This window comes from Seriola aureovittata, chromosome 14 (assembly GCF_021018895.1).
Source record: "Seriola aureovittata isolate HTS-2021-v1 ecotype China chromosome 14, ASM2101889v1, whole genome shotgun sequence".
NCBI classification, from domain to species: domain Eukaryota; kingdom Metazoa; phylum Chordata; class Actinopteri; order Carangiformes; family Carangidae; genus Seriola; species Seriola aureovittata.
In genome coordinates this window covers 1,065,648-1,089,258 of record NC_079377.1, presented here as the reverse complement: position 1 = coordinate 1,089,258, position 23,611 = coordinate 1,065,648, and the positions used below count along the sequence as shown (strand labels likewise).

The 23,611-nt window shown below is 40.6% G+C and overlaps 1 protein-coding gene across 1 annotated transcript; it reads left to right on the top strand.

Moving 5' to 3' along the window:
• Positions 1 to 267: 267 nt before the first annotated feature.
• On the top strand, positions 268 to 23,019 carry exo1 (exonuclease 1). The gene is made up of 14 exons (XM_056395743.1): positions 268 to 370; positions 1,820 to 2,010; positions 2,148 to 2,267; positions 3,758 to 3,881; positions 6,176 to 6,313; positions 7,960 to 8,172; positions 13,336 to 13,523; positions 13,638 to 13,740; positions 13,828 to 14,038; positions 14,573 to 14,759; positions 17,101 to 17,653; positions 17,821 to 17,901; positions 19,602 to 19,798; positions 22,792 to 23,019. Exons 2-14 carry the CDS (start codon positions 1,850 to 1,852, stop codon positions 22,907 to 22,909), a joined length of 2,394 nt encoding a protein of 797 aa, XP_056251718.1. The 5' UTR covers positions 268 to 370; positions 1,820 to 1,849; the 3' UTR covers positions 22,910 to 23,019.
• The last annotated feature ends 592 nt before the right edge of the window (positions 23,020 to 23,611 follow it).

Below are 23,611 nucleotides of genomic sequence, written 5' to 3'. Positions count from 1 at the left end.
TTCTCTCACTGTTTCTTTGTTACTGTTATTTGTTCAATAAAAATTTATATTATTAAAAGAGACACTGTGAACACGATATGGAAACCAGACGGCCGTGGTCGGTTTAATAGGCTACACCCATGTATTACTGTGGGCACTTTGAAATCAAGTAGAACCATCAGTTCATCGTTAGCGATGTGAACATATCAACATCCTGTAGAAGTCACGTGTTAGAGCAAACCCTTTTTTTCTGTCAATCCCGCCCCCTTGGTCCATCTGACCAATAGCAGTGTGTCATACTGAACTACGTCTTTTGCCGCTAAAACTAAACTCGCTCCAGCATCTACCTCATCAAGCTGCCAGTTTCAGTGGATAAAACAACAGGAGAAAAGTAAGTACCATGAGTTTTACATTAACTATATTACTTGTGCGTGTTGTCTCGGTCAGTGTGTTACACTTTTCAGTCACAGTCTACGCGAACATCGACAACAGTTGCTGGTCACTTTGTTCGGTTACTGTTCCCTTACTCTGCTGTTAGCAACTAAAAGAAACGTTTGTGTCACCTGTCTCTGTGTTTGCAGAGAAATCTCTGTTTAAAACCTCCAATTGAATGTTGACTTACTTATTAATTAACATACACACGTCTTAAAGCATACATAACATTTATAATTGTCCCGGTTGACTGCTGTATTCTGCATATAGCTTCTTCAGTTACCGTTAATGTTACCTGAAATCTGCTGTTAGCTATCTTTAACGTTAGCTCCATCTTGCTTTTTTTTTTTTTTTGGTGGTTGAAAATGGCCTCATAACTACTAAACCTAAAACAGGGATTTGATGATTTGATGCACCAGTGAGAGGTACATCACTTCTATACGGTCTTAAGTGCAAAAAGCCAACGAAGTATTTAGTACAGCAAGTTAAAATGTCCAGATCTTTTTGTAAAAATAAAGTTTCCATCCCTGCCCCTGCCAACCCTGAGCGCTGCCTCCTCTAATGCAGGAGCCATTAGCAGAAACAGATGATGGTTATTTGTAAAACCTGATCATTGACATCAGATCCCAGTTGGTTATATCCAGTTGTTATTCCATGTATTAAAGTGTCCATCTATTAGAGACAGTGACAAATGTGTTTGTCCTACAGTCTGTGTCTCTAAATCTGAGGAATGAGGAGTTGAATCCAGTTTCTTTCAGTGAGCAGGACAATAAATTATTATGACATTAACATTTACAGAAAATAGAAACATCCAAAGCCTTAAAAATAAAATGAGATGAAAACCAACAATCACAACTAATTACAATCAGTTCAAATAAAGCTTTAAGGTTTCTCGGCACAAAGTGCCACAGGTGAGGGGCAGGACAGTGAAGGCTTCAAAAAGCCCAGCAAATGTACCACCATGATCAGGCCTTTTCCATTGTAAGATCATTATCAAAGCATAGATACAGCTCCTGCATGCAGCTGTTTGTTTCTTTTTAATTTTTTTCAAACAACAGAACAAGAAGGTACATATAAGTACAAAAATACAACATATATGATAATAAATAAACCGAGTAAAATCATATATTTTCTCATGATGTTGTGTAGTTTCTCACTTTAGTCTCAGCTGATGGTTTGTCAGACCTTTACAGTTCTTTGGCTCCCGTTTATGAGAAGCGGAGACGCTTGAACCTTGTCTTTGAAAGTATTTTCCCCTCACTGCATGGACAATTTTATGTTAATTTAAGATTCAGGTTGACAAGATATTATTATTGTTCTTTTTTTCTGACCTTTTTACTCTCAGGAAATGGTCTCAAGGTTTTATGTTATTAACGATGAGCTCTGTCGATGGTGGATTCTTTGACAGGTTGAGTGTTACCCAGATCAGCAGCTGAACATGGGAATCTCTGGACTGCTACAGTTCATCAAAGATGCAGGAGAGCCCATCAGTGTGAAGAAATACAGAGGCCAGACAGTGGCTGTGGACACCTACTGCTGGCTGCATAAAGGAGCATTTTCATGTGCTGAGAAGCTTGCGAAAGGAGAACCAACTGATCAGTAAGCATATTTATTATTTTACATGAATGAAAAAAGAAAAGCTTTTGAGAAGAACGTCAACATTTACCTTGTAATCTACCTGAAATAAGGGTTAAATGTTTAGAACTAATGAAGGCCTTTTAATTTTTTTTACCTAGGTATGTGTGGTACTGCATGAAATTTGTGGACATGCTGTTGACCTTCGGTGTCAAACCAGTGCTGGTGTTTGATGGACGCAATCTGCCATCCAAACAGGAGGTGGAGAAGGCTCGCAGAGAGTGAGTATTTACCTTGATTATGGATGAATGTGTGGATGCAGGACACACATGCATCCAGGACATCTAACCTCCTGGAATAAAAGGGAAATAAAATAGAAGGGAAGTTACTTTGGCAGCTTTGTTATTTTTGCATTTTAGTTTAAATGTGTGAATTTCAGCAGAGAGACTAATCACTGAGAGTCTATATTGGATACATACATTCATATACAAAAAAACTGAAATTATAACCTTGTGATGGCCCAAGATGGACGGAAGATGGAGTGTTTACAACCATCCTGAGGGAGAATTAAGTGTCTGTACCAAATTTCATGGTTGTCGAGACATTTCACTCAAAACCACAAATGTGAACCTCAAGGTGGTCCTCGAGGAAATCGCATGGTATCAGCAAAGGGAACATTATCTGTTAACCATGAATGCCTGTACAAAAAAAGAGTTGGTTGAGATAATTTACTGAATAATTAAAAACACTGACCTGCGGGTGGTTCTTGATGAAATGTAAAGGAATCACCAATGTCTTTGGACTCATCCTCTGGGATGGGATGGGATGGGATGGATGAAATTGTTCTTCTTTCTCATCTTTCTTCTATGTGTGGGAAAGACATTATGTTTTTCTTTTATGCAAACCCATTGATTAAGGAAGTGTCTTCATCCATTTATTTAATTGTGGGAGTGGAAACGAGGCTCATGCACATGTGCCAAATTTCTCGATGAGTGAGATTTATAAGGTGGAACCATGCGAACGCACGGCTTTATAATGGTGATGAAAAGAATGTGCATGTATATTTTTTCGTTTTGTGTGCACACATAGTTTTAGTCATGAATTTACACAGAGTTTTCTGGCCCCTGGTTGCAGGTTATTGGAGTCAAAGGAGGTTCAACCAGTTATTAAATCCAAGGTTCACTGGCTGTTTCCACCAGCACTGTGTATGAGTAATGGCTATGTTCAATAAAGACTAAAAAGATTGTAATTGTTTGTATGATATCAGCACAATCACATTGTGTTTGTCTTTACTTGTGACTCAGAAGATCAGATCAGATTTTATGACCAATCAATGCAGAAAACAAGGCTATTCAGAGGTTCACTGACTTTTTCATTTGTTTCTGAGAAAAACTGATGGCCTCTTCCAAACACAATAATCCAGTGTTGTTCATACCTGGTAACAAGCACGCTCAGACAATGCTTGGTTTGTTTAAAGGACTGCATTCCAAAACAGCGACAGAACAACACTGTTAATGTTTGAAGGTGTTGAGAGGAATGTACAGACTTGTAGACAGGTGAGACCAAACACCCCTCCCACAAACAAATGCTTTAACATCAGAGACCAAAAGGCATCAAAAAATCCTCGACAAGGAATCTGAGTTTGCCACAACACAACAACCTTCACCTGAGCTTTAAGACACCTTGAGATTTTACTATTTTAACTGTATTAAATATAGCCATTGTGTTGTTTGTTGGGTGATTAATTATGTTTCATTCATGCACCCTTCAGGCGCAGAGAATCGAACCTTCAAAAAGGCCGACAGCTGCTACGTGAAGGAAAGTTGTCTGAGGCCAGAGACTGTTTCACCCGCTCTGTTAACATCACTCCAGCCATGGCTCATAATCTTATTAAGGTGAGTGAATTCAGGATGACCACCAGAGATGTTACCTAACACCTGGTTATGCATTACGTACATGCGTATGACATTGGAGACACAAGCATCCTGATAAAGGAGCCTGACACCAAACAGTCACCTACAGAAGTTACTCATCAAGATTCAGAGGGACAATGAACAATGGCAGAGAGCCAGAATTCATAGAACCCCAGTTACATTTGTAACGTCTGTTCTTTTTCATTCTTCCTGACTCCTGGACAGTATGTAATACTGGATGACCTATACCAACAAGGTCATGAGGAATCTGCCCTCAGTATGCCTCAGCTGCTGATGAGAGGTGGCCACATTAACCCTGTGGAAGCTCACACAGATACAGGAAGAAGCCTAAGTTGTCTCAGCAGGAATGTTACTCAGTGGAATGACCTTCAAAGCAGCCCATGAAGTGGAGACACCTTGATACAGAGTTAACTCAGGGGACCTGTTAAGCCTATAAACTTGTGATAGAGTCTCTGTGTACACAAGGCACAACCCTTACTGTTGCCCTCATGACAAACAAAGAGCACATCAGAACCCAGCTACATGTCTATAAGGTGTCTCAGAAATTGAAGAGGACAAAGTGGACTGACTCCAGGATGCAGTTCCTTTGTTTTGGCACAAAAACTGCTAAATTGATGGGCTGATTGATGTGAGAAGCTGAAAGGGCCACATGACAACCCGAGACTAGACCAAGATAAGAATTCCAATGCAAACACTTCTGGCAACAGACTAGGCACAAGGCAAGCCAACTCATGTAGCAAATGAGAGGAGAGAGCCAGTCTTTCCAGACAGCTCTCTGAAGTCAGCCTGTTCCAAGGGTTCAGATGGTGCTGAGCATGATGCTTCCTGAAACATCCAAATCCCATGATTAAAAATGACATGTGGGGCCTGGAACTGCAGAGCACCTTTCAGAGCATGTGACCCTACAGTCTAAGTGAGCATCCAGGTCCGCGTGTTGACCCTTACACCAACTGCACATTTATCTGCTGGAAATAATGTCCTGTGTTTCCACACAGCCCCTCAACCAGGAGGGCCTTGCTTCTCCAAGGCTTTAGAGGCTGAAGACACTGGCTTGAAACTGTCACCATCCTAGATTTAGTCTGTTTAGCTAAATCTGCATAAAAGGGGCAGTAGTGGTATGTTATTGCCACCACCACTTTGGCCAGCCACTGGAGGACTCAATTTCATTTGTTTGTTTTTCTGAAAGGGAGAGATGAGGCTGAGAATGATATCCACCCTCTGAAAATAAGCATCCTTCAAGTCAGTGCTTGTAAAGTCATCTCCCTCTGACACTGGAGAAGAATGTGAAAATAAAAATCCTTTAAGAACTGGTTCAGCCACCGTACATTGAGGGTACCTTGATTTCTTTAGAAGCAAAGAAATTTCCTGACTGAAGACCAGATACTTTAAGGGGGGTCTTTGACAGCAGTCATTCTTACCTCACTGAACCTTGGGGGCAGACACCTGAGCTGGATAGTGAAACCTTTGGAAAGGGTTGTTAACAGCCAAGGGTCCAAAATCAAGGCAGCCTGGTGGCTGAGATGTTGTGGGAAGAAATTATTGGTTTCTGGACTTTGGGAGTCAGGCAGGTTGCATACTGAATATGTGGATTATATGATTTTCTTCAACATGGACCTCATTCTCTCTGATCATGAAGGCGAGTCAATAGAGCTAGTACAAGGTGGGAGTTCCCAGGATTTCCCATCTGATAGCTCTTGGTAAGGAGGTTATCTATAACTCTACACTGCAGGTGTGGAAAGGGATTCACCTGGAGATACTACCAGAAAAGAAAAAGAGGCATCATTGCTAGGCTTTTGATCTTGGGTAGCATCTTCCATAGCAGCCAGAACCCTGCAGTCTGTCAGGAGGAACACCTCAGTGTTGGTGGTAAATATTTTCTTAAGGGGAAGGGGGGGGGGGCAAAGCTAGAACAATATTTGCCTTGAAGAGATCATTTTAGACAGTAGGTAATGCTAAATCACTTGAAGTCTCTGCAGTGTCTTTGGATTTTCATTTGCAGAAGAAGAGATTGAATGCACTTACATAACTAACTCAAGTAGAGCCCCACTCCAGTCTCTTTTCAGAGTTACATACTTTTCTTGGAAATGTTAAAAATGTGATGAAAATCTTTAATATAGCTTCCTGAACCCAAAGATATACTGTACATATGCTGCCTGGTAATCTGTCTTTCTTTTACTCTGGTTCCTGCAATGTTGCATGTTGGTGAAGTCAAGTATAACAGGAAATGTTTGTGTGCGTCTGTTTTCTTGACCCAGACTGCAAGGGCGAGAGGCGTGGACTGTGTGGTGGCTCCATATGAAGCTGATGCTCAGTTAGCTTACCTCACTAAATCTGGTTTTGCCCAGGCTGTCATCACAGAAGACTCTGACCTGCTGGCATTTGGCTGCAAAAAGGTATCAAGTACTAGACCTGAATATACACAGTGAGTGTACAGACCAGGCCGTAAGTATTTGGACAGTTACACATTTAATTGTTCTTCAGGCTCTGCGCTTCAGCACATTCCGTTGGAAATGGAAAATAATGGATACTACATTAAACAGCCATGTCTCAGCTTTAATATGATTTGTTTTTGTCAATATAGAAAGAACTGTGTGGGAGATGTAGTCATTTAAACACACAGTGCCCACATTGCAAGTAATAGACAGTTAGTAGCTAAATGTTTCGTGGGCACCTGTGTGTTGTTTCAGTGTTAGTTCATGCATGTTTATTGTGTTTTTTTTTTTTTTTTTTTAGATATAGGGTGTGTTTCCATCAGCTATATACATTTCTCAAGCCTGAAGATGCATCAAGCACTTGAGGGCCCCCAGCTCCATGTTTGACACTGTTTAGTTTTGGAAATTGCCCTGTTTGTTGCATAAACCGATGCTGCAGCCATCAGCCGTCAAACTGTGGAACAATATGTTGATCAATATTCATGAGGGATTGGTCAAACATGGTGATGGTTCTGTTATGGCCTGGGAACTTAATGGTTTCCAATGGAACTGGTACATTCATTAATGATTTCACTGATGAAAGCAACAGGATGAATGCAGAGGTATACAGAAGTATTCTCTGCGCTCAGATTCAGTCAACACTCATTATTCAAGACCAGGCTTAAGGCAGAGACTCCAGGGTGGATACAGAGAGTATGCTGATGTTTGCTGGCTGAAAACTTCAGGTTCATTGACTGCAAAGTATTTTCCACACAATATTAAATATGATGATTTAGTTTGACTTAATGTGTCTCTGTCCTTTGTACTTTTGAACCCCTTAACTTTGTACACTATATGTTAAAAAGTATATATCTGCCATTATATTGATGTAAACCTGCTCACATTAAAGACTGAGAGACATGGCACTTAAATGAACTATCCATTACATAGTTTCACATTGAATGTGCTGAAGCTCAGAGCCTGAAGAACAAAAAACTGTGACTGTCCAAACACTTACGGCCTGGTCTGAACAGACAGGAAATCTGATGGTTGTATGATGAAGGTTATGTTGATGGTGTATGGTGATGTTACTGGGTCCCATCATTCAAATTAGATCTCTCTCTCCCCGTCTCCTCTCTCTACATGTGTAGGTCTACAGTCTTTTTTAGCCTGGCCTAATGCAATATGAATTATAGTCTAGGTGCAGAGATATGTGTGATATACAGTATGTAAGTAACTTTATAGTTCAATAATGCTGATTATTGAAGACCATGGCATAAGAAGACCTGCACCCTCTAGTGTGTGTGCATGTTTGTTTGAGATATAAAAAGAGAGTGTGAGAGTGTGACAGAGAGAGGACTTGTAATCACAGCCTAGCCTGTCACACAAATGTTTCTGCAAGATATTTATAAGTTAGTCAGAATGCTCCTTTGTCTGGTTTTGGCCTAACCCGTCTGAATCTGTGATATTTCCTCATAAACTAACCCAAACCAGCCCAACCCTTGGGTTATGGGTTGACAAATGTATCACTATTATTCAGTGTTTGTGCAGGGTTTGCTAGGTTTACAGCAAAACATGTTTTATAGAGACAAATATTTACTAATCAATTGTGTTTCACTATCATTTAGGTGATCCTCAAAATGGACAAGCAGGGCAATGGCCTGGAGATAGACCAAAGTAACCTGGGCCGCTGTCGCGCCCTGGGCAACGTTTTCACAGAGGAAAAGTTTCGGTATATGTGCATCCTTTCTGGCTGCGACTATCTGGCCTCTCTGCACGGCATCGGCCTGGGCAAAGCCTGCAAGCTGCTTCGGCTAGCCAAAGACCCTGATATCTTCAAGGTGAGAAGAGTCAAAGTGGATTAAGCATTTAGCAAGGTAACTACTGTTTGAACTGGGGATTCCAAAGGTTCCTCACTTTTAAGAGGGATAGATCAATATGGCAAATGACGCTGCACACCGGCTTCTGAGGAAAGTATTAGGTTATCAGACTAAAACCTACACATCTCTTTTGTCTCCCCAATCAGCTCATTCAACAGGGTCCAACAGATTTAAAGTGAGACTCTGAATGAAAGAAGAGAGAACACATTCTTTCTGTTGGAAATGAAAAGTTCAATTCATAAGCAATAATTGACAATTACTTACTTATTACTAATTCTGGTATGACCACTCGCTTATGTTTGCTTATGTTGGCAATATTGTTCTTTGAAATGGGTCAGTTTACTAAATTTATGAGTCTTGACTGTGAAAGTTAATTCTTGTCCTTGGAGATAGTCGGTTGCTAAAACAATCTTAATTGAAAATAGGGTTTTGCTGATGGACATTGAGCTTTTCCAATGTCAAGACGATAGTTAGTTTGTTTTCCCATTTACATATTAAATGATCTGTACCACTTTACAATAAGACTACCCTTATGAAGGATTTATAAATGGTTTATAATTAGTTTATTCATTCAGTTGTTAACACTTATCATAAGTCAACATCATACGTTAACAATTATAGTTAAGCTATAACACAGTTTTCATACATTGATGCAGGCTCACTATTTGGCAGGCTCACTATTTGGCAAGATCAAGTTAATGCTTACTACTTGTTAATCTTAATGAGTAACTATCATTTATAACTGGTAAAAGGAGCCTTATAGTAACTCATTAATAAATGGTCATGTGTTTTAACCTTTTGCCAGTTATAAATGTTTGAAACTGATAAGCAAATGGTTGTAAAATGAGATGAAGAAACATGAAGATGCATGGAGGAGAAGCAGCTCAGTGAACAACAGAGATGTAAACAGAGGGACAAAGAATGGGTGAGCAGTTCACTAGTTAAAGGAAGGTTACCAACTGTCTTCTACCTGGAATGCTAAAGTCCTAAAGAAGAGACCAACCAGCAAAAAACATCTCCATCTCTACACACATTCCGATCAGCTGACTGTCATTTAGCACTGTTTTGTTGTTTGTGGGTGCTGTTGCAGAAATCAATAGACAGACAGACCTAACATGTCACTTAATTTGGTTCCTTAGCTGCTGATTTTTGTGGTTGAGCTTTCTTTGTAAGTAAAACTCAACACCCCCACCTTCCCATGATCATATCAGCCACTGGTAGGTTCACAGGGTGACAACAGGACGATCTGACTGTGGATAAGATAGTGTAACCCTAACTCAAAACCAACTTTTTGCAGAGCTTCAGCCACATCCCAGTTTGCTCAAATGTCATGGAGATAGCTCACTTATCACCAAGCTTGTAGGTGGACCTTCAGTTAAAATCACAGTTATGACTCTTCTCTACTGTTGCAGTACATTTGAAATGAATCATTATCACATAACTGTCACTTGTTGCCACAAATGATGCTGTTCAACAAACGTTACAGTGGCTCTCTTGAAATAAAATGTCACTGGATTCAATGTTTCTGTTCAGAACATATTGAACTGAACTAAGTACAAAAATTAATATCTGTAGAGTAGAGTACAAATCTTAACTTGCACTGAAAATGTCATGTAAATCATATGATTGTCACACAAGAGTTAGTTCCTGTTTCCAGTAGGTGGTGCTGTGACTATAGTATAATATCAGTATGCAGATTAGGATAAACCAACAATGATCTTGGAATTAGACAATATGTCATGGACATAAAGCGACTTCCTGTTTCGTATTTAACTCGCCACCAAAACCACGCCCTTAATTGAAAAATCAAAATTGACATGCATGAAGCATCAGCATTTTCAACAAATTTTATTTCTGACCCTTTTTTTTGAGGGCTAGGTCAACTATAGGAATAATAATAAAAAAAAAAAAAAAAAAGAATCATAATATCACATGTTGCCATCTGTTCAGGGCGGGACTCTTATCATACATATAAGCCATGGGGCTGTTTGGACAATGCACGCTGGAGTTATAGCGAGTTGAATTTTCATGGCGAAGGATTCAAATTCCTAAAGCGAAAACTCAAAAGCAGGCCATCGCACTCTTGCGGATGCCAGGGGCGTTGGTGGGAGGCCAGTCACAGCCGCCCCACTTGGACCTGACCACCATGCTCATGAGGAAGATTTCCCACTTGGACCATATAGCGGAGAAAGCGTATTGCATGAAAGATGCACCACACGTCCATTATCTTGCTGTACATCAAGTGCAGACCAGACCATGAAAATCTCACGTACATCAAATGATGATATTCTCTCCAGGGTTATTTCCTGTATCCAGTGGTTGGCATTAGGAGTTTGACTTGATATTACCATGAAGTTGTCTTCAGTGTGGAACAGTCATTAAACTTGTCAAGTGTGTGGCAGATTGGGCAAGGTATACTGTAGTTGTAATAACTTCCTGTTTAATGGCAAAGCATCAAAATTCCCCACGCTGGCACAGCCACACCATTTAACTCACAACTACTCAAACTCTAGGAGGAGTTTGTCATTGTCTGACGTTTACAGTATGGGTCCAAGAGACTTTTTTGTAGAACTCCATGGGATACACATGCCTACCAATTTTGATCCATCTAGGTGAATCCTACTGCAGGGGCTACTGTGAACCATGACATTCTTCTGTCATGGCGAAGCCACGAAATTCGCCACGGTTCAACGACCCTGAAAAAGCTTTGCAAGTTAGCATCACACTGGTCTTAAGATTGTGTGAAGCCAATATGGAGGTGATCTGATTAAAGTACGAAGCCTGAAAATTACAACAAAATGCTACAAACTTGCACACTAACTTCAAAATCACGGATTTCCAGTTGGGTTTAGCTTATGGGTCCAAGAGGCTTTTTTTTGCTCTCACCATGGTAGACATGGCTACCGAATTTCATACATCTAGGTCAAACGTGCTGCGGGGGCTACTTGGTTGAAATTTTCTAGGGGGCGCCCTTGGGCCGTTTTGTCATGCCCATGATAAATTCCTCTTGCATTAACCGAGTTGGGCAACGTTGGATGCATGCACCAAATCTCATGGGTGTAGGAGCACTGCTGGCCCCTCAAAAATTCTGAAAGTCATTAGGGGGCGCTATAGGGCCGACGTATCATGCCCATGCCCAATGCTGTTATCAAGAAAACTGTTCATAAGTACAAACATACAAACATGTCTGCCAAGTTTTTGTGAGTATTTGCACATCCTAAATGCCTCAAAACTTTGTTCGTAAAAAGGAAAATTGCTGCAGGAAATCCAAAATAGCCCACTTCCTGTTTGATGAAAAAATTTCCAAAAATATGGAAAAAATCCTTTATTATATGTTGAATCATCCCATCCAATTTCATGGACATCCAAGGACCTCAATGTTGACAAGGCCCTACGTTGTGCAATGTCCAATGATAGCAATATTAATAGTCGTGATAGTATTGGCAGTAACAGCAATAGTAATTTAATGGCAACTGTAGTGCTCCTACTGATCAAATTTTCTGGATGGTAACAATTATAGCTGCAGCATTCTGAAGCATTTGAAGACTTTTAATATGAGCATGTGGCCGGCCAGTATACAAAATGTTACAATGATCAAATCTTGATGAAACAAAAGCATGAATTAAGATTTCAGCATCAGTCTTAGACAGAAAAGACAGAATCCTAGCTATTATAGTTATGTAGATGAAAAAAGGCAGTCTTGGTGATATCTTTAATGTGCCTTTCAAAGGAGAAGGAAGAATCAAAAGTGACACCCAGATTTTTGTCAATCAGACTATGAGAAAATAACACAGTTATCAAAAGTTATTGTTACTTGATCAAAGTGGTGTCTATGCCAGCATCTCAGTTTTGTCTGAATTTAGGAGCAAAAAATTATGAGACATCCACCATCCATCAAAATGGAAATTAATTGATTGATTAATTGACTGCGAATAATTTGAGGTGAAATATATAGAGAGAAAAGCAGAGGACCAAGAACAGAGCCCTGGGGTACTCCATATTTGACAGCAGAGTATGTCGATATAGTGTTATTATAGGAGATGCACTGTGTTCTGTCAGTTAAGTAGGACTTTAACCAGGTGAGGGCCTGGCCAGAAACACCAAATTTGCTTTCAAGTTGGTCTCAGAGAATACAATGATCTATAGTATTAAAAGCTGCACTGATATCCAGCAAGAGGAGCACAGAGGTGGAGTCCGAATTCATGGAGATCAGAATATAATTTACCACTTTAGTGAGCGCTGTCTAAGCGGAGTGACAGGCCAGGGCCAAGGCAGCCTGGAACGGTTCAAAAAGATTATTAGACAAATGAGACGAAAGCTCCTCTTTCCAGTACTTTAGAAAAGAAAGGAAGGTTTGAGACTGGTCAATAATAATTCAAGGATCCTGGATCAAGGTGCGGTTTTTTAAGTAAAGGTTTCACCACAGCAGTCTTAAAGCTACTGGGAACAGTGCCAGAAGTGAGTGATAAATTAATAATGTTCAGCACTGAAGGTCCCAAGATTGGCCAGAGGTCTTTGGAGAACCCAGCTGGTAGAGGGTCCAATAGATAGGTGGTGGGTTTAGAAGCCAAAACCAGCTTAGACAGTGCTTCAAGAGGCAGAATCTTGAAATTTGTTAGGTGAAGTTAACAGGGACTCAATGTAATGCTTTGCTGGTTCTGTAGAAGCTGGAGAAGAAGAGGTGATTTTATGTCTCATCTATTTTATTATTGAAAAAGTCTAGAAAGTCATGGGCTGTAAAGGGCGAGCAGTTAAAAGACGGCTGCTAATGAGTGAGTTTAGCTGCAGTGTGAAAAAGAAATCTATGATTGTGTTTATTGTTACTGATTAACTGAGAGAAGAAGGCTGTTCTAGCAGTGGAGAGAGCATGCATGTATTTTAACACACACTTGTGCCACTGAAAGGAGAGTGCTTCAGATTTTGATTTGCACAATTTACACTCCAGTCTCCTCCTGGCCTGCTTCGGGGCTCTTGTTTCTTCAGTAAACCACGCTGTAGACCTCTTTAACTGTCTGGTTTTAGTGGTGAGAGGAGCAACTGAGTCCAAGAGAGTGAAAATATATATTGTATGTATGTGATTAAAATCCCACTCATGAATACATGTCTACACATTTGCTGTGTCAGGTGATCAGAAAGATGGGCCAGTACCTGAAGATAAGTCTGGTGGTTCCTGAACAGTACATCGAGGGATTCATCAGAGCCAATAACACCTTCCTCTACCAGCTGGTCTTCGATCCTGCCAGGAGGAAGGTTGTACCCCTCAACCCATACCCAGAGCATGTTGACCCAGCCACCCTCAGCTACGCTGGAATGTATCCTCCTGTCCTGAAGTGTCACCTCTGTAAATGTGGTTACAGTTAATCTAGGAGTGAGAAACTGTTCAGTTCTAACCTCCACCGTCTTTTCCTTGACGATGCTGAATCCAGTAATGTAGGAGATGACAAAGGCCTGCAGATGGCTTTAGGAAACCTTGACATCAACACAATGGAGAGGATAGACGACTTCAGCCCAGACAAACCCATTCCACAGGTATATGATTACAATCAGTTAAAGAAGTCCTGATGATGAAAATTATGTTGTATTTATTGTACAAAACCTCTACAAATGTCTTTCCAGCTATCTAAAACTCGCAGTCAACGCTGGAACGACTCACCAGCACCCAATGGGCCGAGTATCTGGAGCAGAGGCTTCAAGCCAGCCTCTGCTGCCCCACCATGCTCAACTGCTTCTCCAGACAGGCCTCCCTCCACCAGAGGGAAGGTGAGAGTCATCAGCCCAGAGGACCTGAGGCTGCCCTGCAGAGAGCTGCAGGTGAAGAGACCCAGGGGTGAGCTGTTACCTCTGTGTTTAGATTGTACATGTTATTTAATATAAAAGGTTCTCAGTAGATCAACTGGCTCTAAAGTGATCAGATATGTTTGACAATGACGGAAGGAACTACAACTATTTATTGTTTTTATTTTATAGAGCATCTACACATAAAAAAGATCTGCTTATTTGTCTGGTCCTATGTAACTAGATTGGTTTGGTCATTATGGGTTCAACTAACTCAGCAGTGTTTTATTTAATTAAATATGCTGGTGCTGTAACTGATCTTTTAAGGAAACTGAGTCACTGTGGCAGCAAAGTACTAGGAGGATAATACAAAAAGGAGAAATAATAGTAAAAAGTAACGAGTAGAGTAAAACCTTTTATAACAAAGAAAAAAAAGATATTATACAAAATTAAATAATAATACATTGATAATGAATACAGATTGTTTCTTTGATTATGTGTGTGTTGATTATTCATATGATGTACAGTTTTAAGCATTTTTTTTTTTTTTTTTTTATCACAATTGAACTTGTTTTTCCTCCCATAGACTCCAATATCTCAGACCAGGACATGCTGCAGCAGTACTCCTCCTCCAGTCAGAAACGATCTCGGTCAGACCAGCAGCCTGACAAGACCACCTTAACCTGTCCCTCCCGGCCACGCAACCGTTTCGCTACCCTGCTGCAGAGGAGGAACCAGGAGGCTGAGGGGGATGGCCAGGCCACACGCAGCAGGTGACCTTAGTTAAATCATTACCCACCATTCTAGAGACACAAGTTTACTAAGAGTGCTTTTGGGTAAACAAATTTAACTGTACTACCATATGCACATAGAACACAAAATTGCATGCCTCTAAATGCATTTGAATGTGTCACTGATTGGGGGTTCACTTTTCACAGTAATAAACTGTTACTTAATTTGATTATTTGGGCTCAAGATAATTTATTGAGTTTGTGTGGTGGAGGTAAGTTGGTAAATGGAGGATCAGAGAAAGAGAAAGAAGTGTTTTAACATCTAAAAATGAATCATCTGAAATTTTAAGTTTCTGTGATTTAAAACATCCTCTTAAGGAGGTTGTAGGTGGACCTCAGGTAGTAATAACTTGTTATTTGAATGATGTAAATAAGGACAGAAAAAGTCTAAATAAGAAAATGTAGCAACTGATCTGACAAATGATCCTCATAAAAAATGGGACGTGTGATGGTTCAAAAACAGAGTAAAACCATCTAGTTAACTCAAGGAAATAGCTTTAGATTTGACGAAATAATCTGTCACTTTCTTTCTGAGAGTGAGATTGTAAGATTGACAATCTCATGCCAGTGCTTTAAGTATGGAGTCGGGATGTGGTTAGCCTTGGGGTTAGCCAGGGTGTGGTTAGCTCAGCTCAGCATAAAGACTAGGAGAATGGGATAAAAGCTGATTTGACCAAATGAAATACAAAAGATTCTGCAATCTCTAAGGCCCTGGTCACACCAGAACATGCTAACAGTTACTTGCCTATTAAACGCTAACATTCTAGCCAGCACATGCTATAGCTCTTCAGTCACAATAGCTCTCCAAGTTAGCTATGTTGCTGTTAGTTAGTGAGCTAGCATGGTTACAGACACCTGTTCATACCATCGACTCCTGTCTCATAAATACAAACCAGGCCTTTTTCATAGAGCAGTTTATACTCAGGCAGAACTGTGTTTATATAAAAGCGAGTGGTCTAACACAGCTAACAGGCCATGATAGCAGTTTGTTATTGGTCAACAGGGCAAAGTTTCCATAGGCTGAACTTTTCTCAGAAGACTTGTGTGGATCGACGACGTCCTGCAACGACAGTAAAATGAACAGATTTTTAAATGCTGATGTGAATGGGGCTTCAAAATGTAGCTCATCTGTTTAACCTATAAATGGTAAAAGCCATAATTTGTGCTTTTAGGAGTTACATGTTGGAACTATCTCAGACAGGGAGGTTGCCAGGTTTGATATCACTGTGCCTGTGCAAGAGCCAAAACCTGTAGCCAGAGATGCAGCACAGAAGTATTTGGTGGATGGATACACTATTGTTTGTCAAGAAATAGTCCCAGCATGTCGTAACTACCCCTAAAGCCACAGTTGCCGTTAATTATACAGATGTAGGTGTGGTGGCATAATTTTTAACTTTGGGCAGAGGCAGGCTCGCTGTTTCCCTCTGCTTCCAGTCTTTATGCTGAGGTAGGCTAATCACAGCCTGACTCCAGCTTTATGCTGAACAAAGATGTGAGACAGATGCATCTTCTCCTGGTTGTAATGCTGATTATATAGGCAGGGATATTATTATATAGGCTGGATATGATACTTGGAGTCAAGCTGGAGGCAACTCATGTAGAAGACAGGCACTCAATATGTAAAGTAAATGCTGGGACATACTTCTGCTTAAAGAGGCCTGAACTCTCAGCAGGTAGTGGTTGTAAGTTGTCTGCATAATTTCCTTAGCATTGTTTGTTATACCTCCGTGCCGGCGACCTCCAGAGCCTATTGTTTTCGGTTTGTCCGCCCGTCTGTCTCATTCTCGTGGATGTGATATCTCAGTAACACCTTGACAGAATTTCTTTAAATTTGGCACAAACATTCACTTGGACTCAAGGATGAACTAATTAGATTATGGTGGTCAAATGTTAATATTTTATATGATTCTGGATTAACAGGAATGTAATCTGAAACTATTCTGAGTGGCGGAGGCAGACAACCACGAGGAGATGATTATAGTTGCTGTTGAATCTCACAAACTGTATAGACCTGTGACATCATCAGTTTCAATAATTGCACACCTGTCGTGTCAATGATTTTAAAGTGAATCTAAAGGCTTGAACAAACCTGCCACCAAACCTCTGACTCTTCTATGTGTTATAACAGTGGATCTCCTGATATTCCTCTTCTTGTTTAACATTGGTGTATTTCACAAAATGTTGAACCTGTTCTGTACTTGTGATTACAACATCTGCAAAAATGATACTGTGATAATTTTTGTCACAGTCATTCAGCTTTAGTTAGCATTAAGGCTACCTCTGTATGTTATCCTAATGTGGTTGTGTTTATTCCCACATGTAGATTCTTCAGTTCCAGTTCAACAGTCAGTGTGTGCCCTAAGGATTCTGCTCAGGAGGATTCACATCACAGTGTGGAGCCCACAGCTGTCAGCCCCACGAAGTCCCAGTCCTCTCCCAACACCCAGACTGATGACAGTGATGGTCCCAGTGTTCCATCTGTGGACCCCCCCATCCCATCTCCATCACCTAGAACTCCGTCCCCCAGTTCAGCCAGTCAAGGCCTCAGGCTGTTTCACTGGTCCGGTAGCTCCTCTTACAGTGAACAATCAAAAACACCTCAGTCCAATTCAAGCCTCGCTGCCCTGCAGCACTTTGAGTATAAGAAGGAGAGTTTTTCCTCTTCTGCAAAGACCCACAGTCCCTCTGGAGAGGAATCGTCCTCATGTCCATCCTCCACTGACAGAGACCCAGAGGAGAAGTACAACCTCCCAGACTCCCCTCCGTCCCAGGATAGTGCCTATGGCTCCCAGTCCCAGCCATACCTTGCATCCTGCCACAAAGAGCAAGTTCCCACCGAAAGTTTCCACTCCTCCCACCAGGAGGATGCAGTATCTGTACGTACATACAAATCTCCATTAGCCTTATAAATGTCTCTGTATCCCCTGTGGTTGGGTCAGCCTCAACACATGCATCATCATCAGAGTTTCATGAGTAGGTGTGCAGAAAGCTATTTTGGGGGCTTGGTTTGATGTTTTTAAGTGTGTTTCATTTGTTTCCTCAGGAAATGAATTCACCCAGCGATTCAGAGCCAGAGCAGAGTCCCACACACCCAGATAAGAAACCCAGCACTCTGAGAGCAAATGTGAGTTTGTATTTCAGTTGCATCCAACATTTTTGCTTCTTTACCATTGGACAGTGAAGGAGTGTTGTGTCAGCCTGCCTTGTAGAGCTTCAAACAACTAAAGAATTTCATTAGTATGGGTTTTTAGCATTGGATATAAGGTGGTAATGAGGTATAATATATATAATATAAACCATCCATCCATTGGTGTAGTGTGAACACCACAATTTAGAATTTGCTTTCGTTGAAAGGGGGCACCAGTCCTCGGGGAGGGCAACAATGAATTACTTCATTGATTAATGCGATCAATCTCATATCTGAAGCTGTGACTTCTGAATTCAATGGATCTCCAGTCTCTACTTCAAAAGAACACAACAGGACAACAACTGGGAGGCCGTGTCCCGTTATCACGTTAATGGATTCTGCCGGTGTCTCAGCGCTTCAGCTCTTTCTCTCATTGTCATGTTCAAGAAATGTTTGCGATGATTTGAGCTTCGTGACATGGTGTGTTATCCTGTTGGAAGTAGCCATAAGGAAATAAGGGGCCCAAAGTGTGAAAAATATCCCCCACACCATTACACCACCACCAGCCTGAACCGTTGATACAAGGCAGGATGGATCCAAGCTTTCATGTTGTTTACGCCAAATTCTGACCCTACCATCCGAATGTCACAGCAGAAATCGAGACTCATCAGACCAGGCAATCTTCTATTGTCCAGTTTTGGTGAGCCTGTGTGAATTGTAGCCTCAGTTTCCTGTTCTTAGCTGACAGGAGTGGCACCCAGTGATGGTCTTCTGCTGCTGTAGCCCATCTGCTTCGAGGTTTGACGTGTTGTGTGTTCAGAGATGCTCTCCTGCATACCTCGGTTGTAACATTCTCCTTTGACCTCTGGCGTTAACAAGGCAGAGGCCAGAGAACTGCTGCTTACTGGGTATTTTCTCTTTTTCAGACCGTTCTCTGTAAACACTAGAGATGGTTGTGTGTGAAAATCACAGTAGATCAGCAATTTCTGATGTACTGGTTAACTGGAAATACTATGCCAACAACCATGCCATGTTCAAAGTAACTTAAATCACCTTTCTTGCCCATTCTGCTGCTCGGTTTGTTCTTCAGCAGATCGTCTTGACCATGTCTACTTGCCTAAATACATTGAGTTTCTGCCATGGTGTATTAGATATTTGCGTTAACGAGCAGTAGAAAAGGTATACCTAATAAAGTGGCAGTTGAGTGTATTTAAATACTTGTATTTACTTGTCATTGTGTTAAAAGTTATATTTAATGTGCTGTTTTGATAACCAAACGGTTAAGACTCATCCCACATCACAGCAGCACCCTGTCTGTCTGTGTACTGTCTGCTCTCCAGTAAAGACAGCTAAAAAAAATCTGATTAAATTAATATTTAATGACAGTGATTTTAAACGTGCAGTATATACAAATAAATAGAGGGAGTGAAAAAAATACTTTTTAATGCAGCTGAATCTCAATAATTAACCAATAACCAAGTCTCTAAAATATTTCTGTATACCAACTCACCAGAGGATTGTGGGAGTCCGTGTTGAGGCCTCTAAAGCCCCTGCAACACACACACACCGGCTAGAATGGCAGTGAATTATTAAACTCACAATTCAGAAATGATGATGCTTTTTTACAGCAGTTCAGCAGTTTGTGTTTTCCTCTGTGTTTTCATCTCGTCCTCTGTACGTGGTCTGTCTGCCTCCAGGTCTCAGGTCTGTCAAAGCTGAAGTCCATTAGCCCGGGTCAAGCAGCAAAGGTGCAGATGTTGGGCCCGGCCCGGGCCAGTGGACTGAGGAAGAAGTCTCTGGGCCCTCGGAAGAAGATCTCCTCTGCCAATAATGAGAACAACCCTGGTGTCCAGACCACCATCAGCAGCCTCTGGAAGAACTTCAGCTTCAGAAAGTAAGAGAAACCCTCCAGTTACTGAAATGCAACTCTGATTACTACATGAGTCTTAAAATCTGCTTTCAAAGGACTGTGGCTGGTAAATATCATGGAACATAATGGAAGTTTTCAGAATTCAGTCCTCTGTTCATCATGGATGTGTTAATCTGTGGATGAGGGACCCAGACATGCTGGATGTTTAATTCTTCATCTTCATTAATATCTTTTTCCCTCTGTCTGACTGAGCACTTGAATGACCTGAGAATCATAAGACCATAAATAAATACGACCAATAAACAGTCGACTGCATTTTACTCACATTACTAACTACTACATTAATGTCATGGAGTGACCCTGTTAAATCTGCAAAGTTAACTGTTTATCTGTTGTGTATCATAACACGTTTTGGCTTTTTCAGTCTGATGCACAGATCAATCTGCGAGTCACTATGACTAGAACCACTCATTTCAATAAGGAGTTGTTATTAAAAGTGGATTAAATCAGAGTATCATCTGCTGTAAAGGCTGAAATGAACATTAATAGGTATGTGGGGCTGTGTGATGTAACGGCTGGTGAACAAGTGAGATCAGCTGGTGAACTCGATTTGGAATATCTCAGAAATTCAAAATAGATAAAAATCACCCTTTATAAAGGGTTTACAAGTAGTAATTAATGACTTCATAAATATACATATTCTTCATAGTGCAGTTATGAAAGGCCATTAATGATAACACAGTTTGGGTTAACAGGCTGTGAACAGTCTCTGTGGCAGGATGACACTGCTTCTGTTCCTCAGGCCAATGAACTGTTTGACCTTTGAACACTAGAGTCACAAAGCATCTGGACCAAAATCCATTTCCTAACGACTAATTGCTTATTCACTAAGCCCCACCCCCCTGTAACTGTTCACCTGTCAGTCTTTCCACAGATGCAGCTTACCATGGTAACACAGATGTGGCAGCTTCGCAGGTGATAGCTGTTGATTTTCTCACCTGAAGTTAGCCAGTACAACGCACTGTAACTGTAACTTCTGCCTCTAGGGCTCTCTAATCAAAACAATAACAAAAGACTGCATTGGGTGTCGTCATGAAATGGCGTGGGATCATGGTAGTTGTTGTCTTCATCACCGTTACCGTAAGCTCCTCCCGGTTTGGATTCATTCAGTGTCAGTGGTTCAGGAAATCAAACAGACCCAGTGATTCTAAACATTAAAAACACTGAATGAAGCAGTTTGACATTCACAGTCAGTGTTTGAGCGACGCTGTACGGAGGACAGAGACTCAGGGAAGAGTTGGAGCTGAGATTGATGCTAAGCTTTATTGTGATTGTTTCTCTGATAGCAGATGTTCAGCAGGTTTTTACCAGCAGCTGAATTATCCACAGAGGTAGGTAAAGGCAACAACGCCCTAAAGATAACTTTTAAAAAATCATTGATTCACAGACGCTGGACGGTGGACACATGACGTATAGTTGGAAACCGAGACTGCTTACCTTTGATTCTTTAATAACTTATGAACCAGACGTCAGGAGGTTTTAACTGGCAGCTGAATAATTCACAGTGATCTCCTCTCCATAACGAACACACCAGGGGATTAAAACCAGTAGAAACACCTATAAAGCAGTTTACCTTTAAAAACCAGAGATTAAGCGACGCTCTTCAGTGACACAGGACAGGACGTCTCCAGCAGCTGGGAGCTGAGCTGTCTAACATTTCCTCAGCTTGTTTCTCTGATAACTTCAGATCCAGACGTCCGACGACTAAAATCCTTCATCTGGTTCAAAAATAGAGCTGAAAATTATAACTTTAAGTTAACATCATTCATAACATCATCTAAAGCTGATTTTTTTTTTTTTTTTAGAAGAATTAATGTCGAAAGCATATAAAAAATAAAATAACACTATCCTTCCAGTGCAGTTAGTTCTTATATTTTGTATGATAAGCAACAATGACTCTTATGTCATTCTAGGGTTGTACCCTGGTTCCTGGTTAGAGTTCTGTTCTGTTGCTGATATTTTCAAACAGTTTGTTTCCAGAACTAACTCATGTATTTTTATTAAATGTAATGTCTCCAATGTGAAGTTTGGCTTGAGTGTAATGTTTCCCCCACCCAGCACAGAGCAGGACTGAGATGCTAATGCTAACCTGCACTCTGATAGAGTCTCATCCAGGACCAGACCCAGGCAGTAAATAAACTACACAGTGGATTTGTTTGTCTCTTTAGTTACTGATGTGCTTCTTGGCCTTGGACCTACTTGATTACTGTTGTGGCTGCTAATCTAGTCAGTGAGACATGCTAATAGTTTATATTAGAGCAGATACACACACGCACACACTGTTTAATCCATTACAGATGTGATTTGACAATCACATTATGAGTAATGGGTTTGATTTGTCACTAAATGTTGCTGTTGACTTTTAATCTTTTAATTAAAAGAAAATATATATTATAATATATAATATTATTCTTATGTATTATTAATATACAGTGTGTGTATATGTGTGTGTGTATATATATATATATCTCTTCAGACTATGTGGTTTTATCAGACAGTGAGACCCTCTCTCAAGGTACCAACGTACAGTATTCACTATCAATCTCTCAGTTGTCAGAGATTTTCACATCCTTCCAACCCAGAAGTTTTTCTAATCAATAACTTAAATAATAATTAATGATCTGTCATGCATTTATACAGCTTATGAATACTGTGTAAAAGTGGTACCACTAAATATTTATTTCATTTAAAAATGTTATCTGTCTTTCTTGATCACTGAGTATCACTGAGTTCAATATATTCTCATGGTAAAATCAATCAATCAACCAGTCAATTTCATGATAATAGCTGTTTGTTTAACAGATTGATTGCAGCAGATTCACATCATCGAAACACACTGTCAGAGAAGGAACGGAACATTTAAACTATCTGATGTTGTTGCATCATGTCTGTGTGTTGATCAGTGTCTGTAGTTTGTGATGGAACAGTTGTGACACCGTGCTGCTTGTGTTTTTCAGAGACAGTCGGAAGATGACTTCCTGTAAGGAGGGAAAGACGAAGCCCATGTCTCCAGTCAAAGAAAACCTGCTGACCAGCTCAGCTCAGACAGACTCTCACCTAATCACCAGCTTCTGATGATGTTTTGAATGTTTGAGTGCTGAGCGCTCTGAGTGGTGGTGGGTGTTGGGTGGGGCTTTTAAATACAACATGTATGTCAATGATTTCTCATCTACTTGTTTCTTAATGTATATTTTTAAATAAAGCAACTGTCTTTTGATTTGAGTGGATCCTGGCTGAGGTTGTGAGTTTCCTTCACTACACACATGCTGAGTGTTTGCATCACAGCTGTTGTCTGTTGCTTCAGCACAGCAGTTAATCAGTTAAAGAATGTGTCACATAGTAAGACGGCTGTAAAAATAAACAATGCATACTTGTGTGTTTACTGAAAACCTTCTACCTGCATGAAGCTGAAGAATGTGGTGGTGAGACTGAAGACTTGTTGTGTCTTCAGTCTCACCACCACATTCTCACACCCAGCAGCGTCTTTTCACTGCTGAGGGTTTGAACTGAATCAACTCTGTTAAAGAAATTAGTAATTATAGTGTCAGGTTGTAGCAAATCTCTCATCAGATTTGTTCTTATAATCCTTCCGCAGGTTTTATTGAGCATTCAGAAAGTTTTCAGACCCCTTCACTTTTTATTGCTCCTACCGTCAGTTGGAGGCATATTGTTTTCAGGTTGTCTGTCTGTCCTATTCTCATGGACACGACATCTCAGTAACACCTTGACAGAACTTCTTCAAATTTGGCACAAACCTTCACTTGGACTCCAAGATGA

Excerpts from the sequence above, each read along its gene's own strand:
- exo1 (XM_056395743.1), top strand. The coding sequence starts at position 1,850 with ATGGGAATCTCTGGACTGCTACAGTTCATCAAAGATGCAGGAGAGCCC. Across the intron at positions 6,314-7,959 it reads TGGCATTTGGCTGCAAAAAG|GTGATCCTCAAAATGGACAA; the intron begins GTATCAAGTACT and ends ACTATCATTTAG. Across the intron at positions 14,039-14,572 it reads GCAGGTGAAGAGACCCAGGG|ACTCCAATATCTCAGACCAG; the intron begins GTGAGCTGTTAC and ends TTCCTCCCATAG.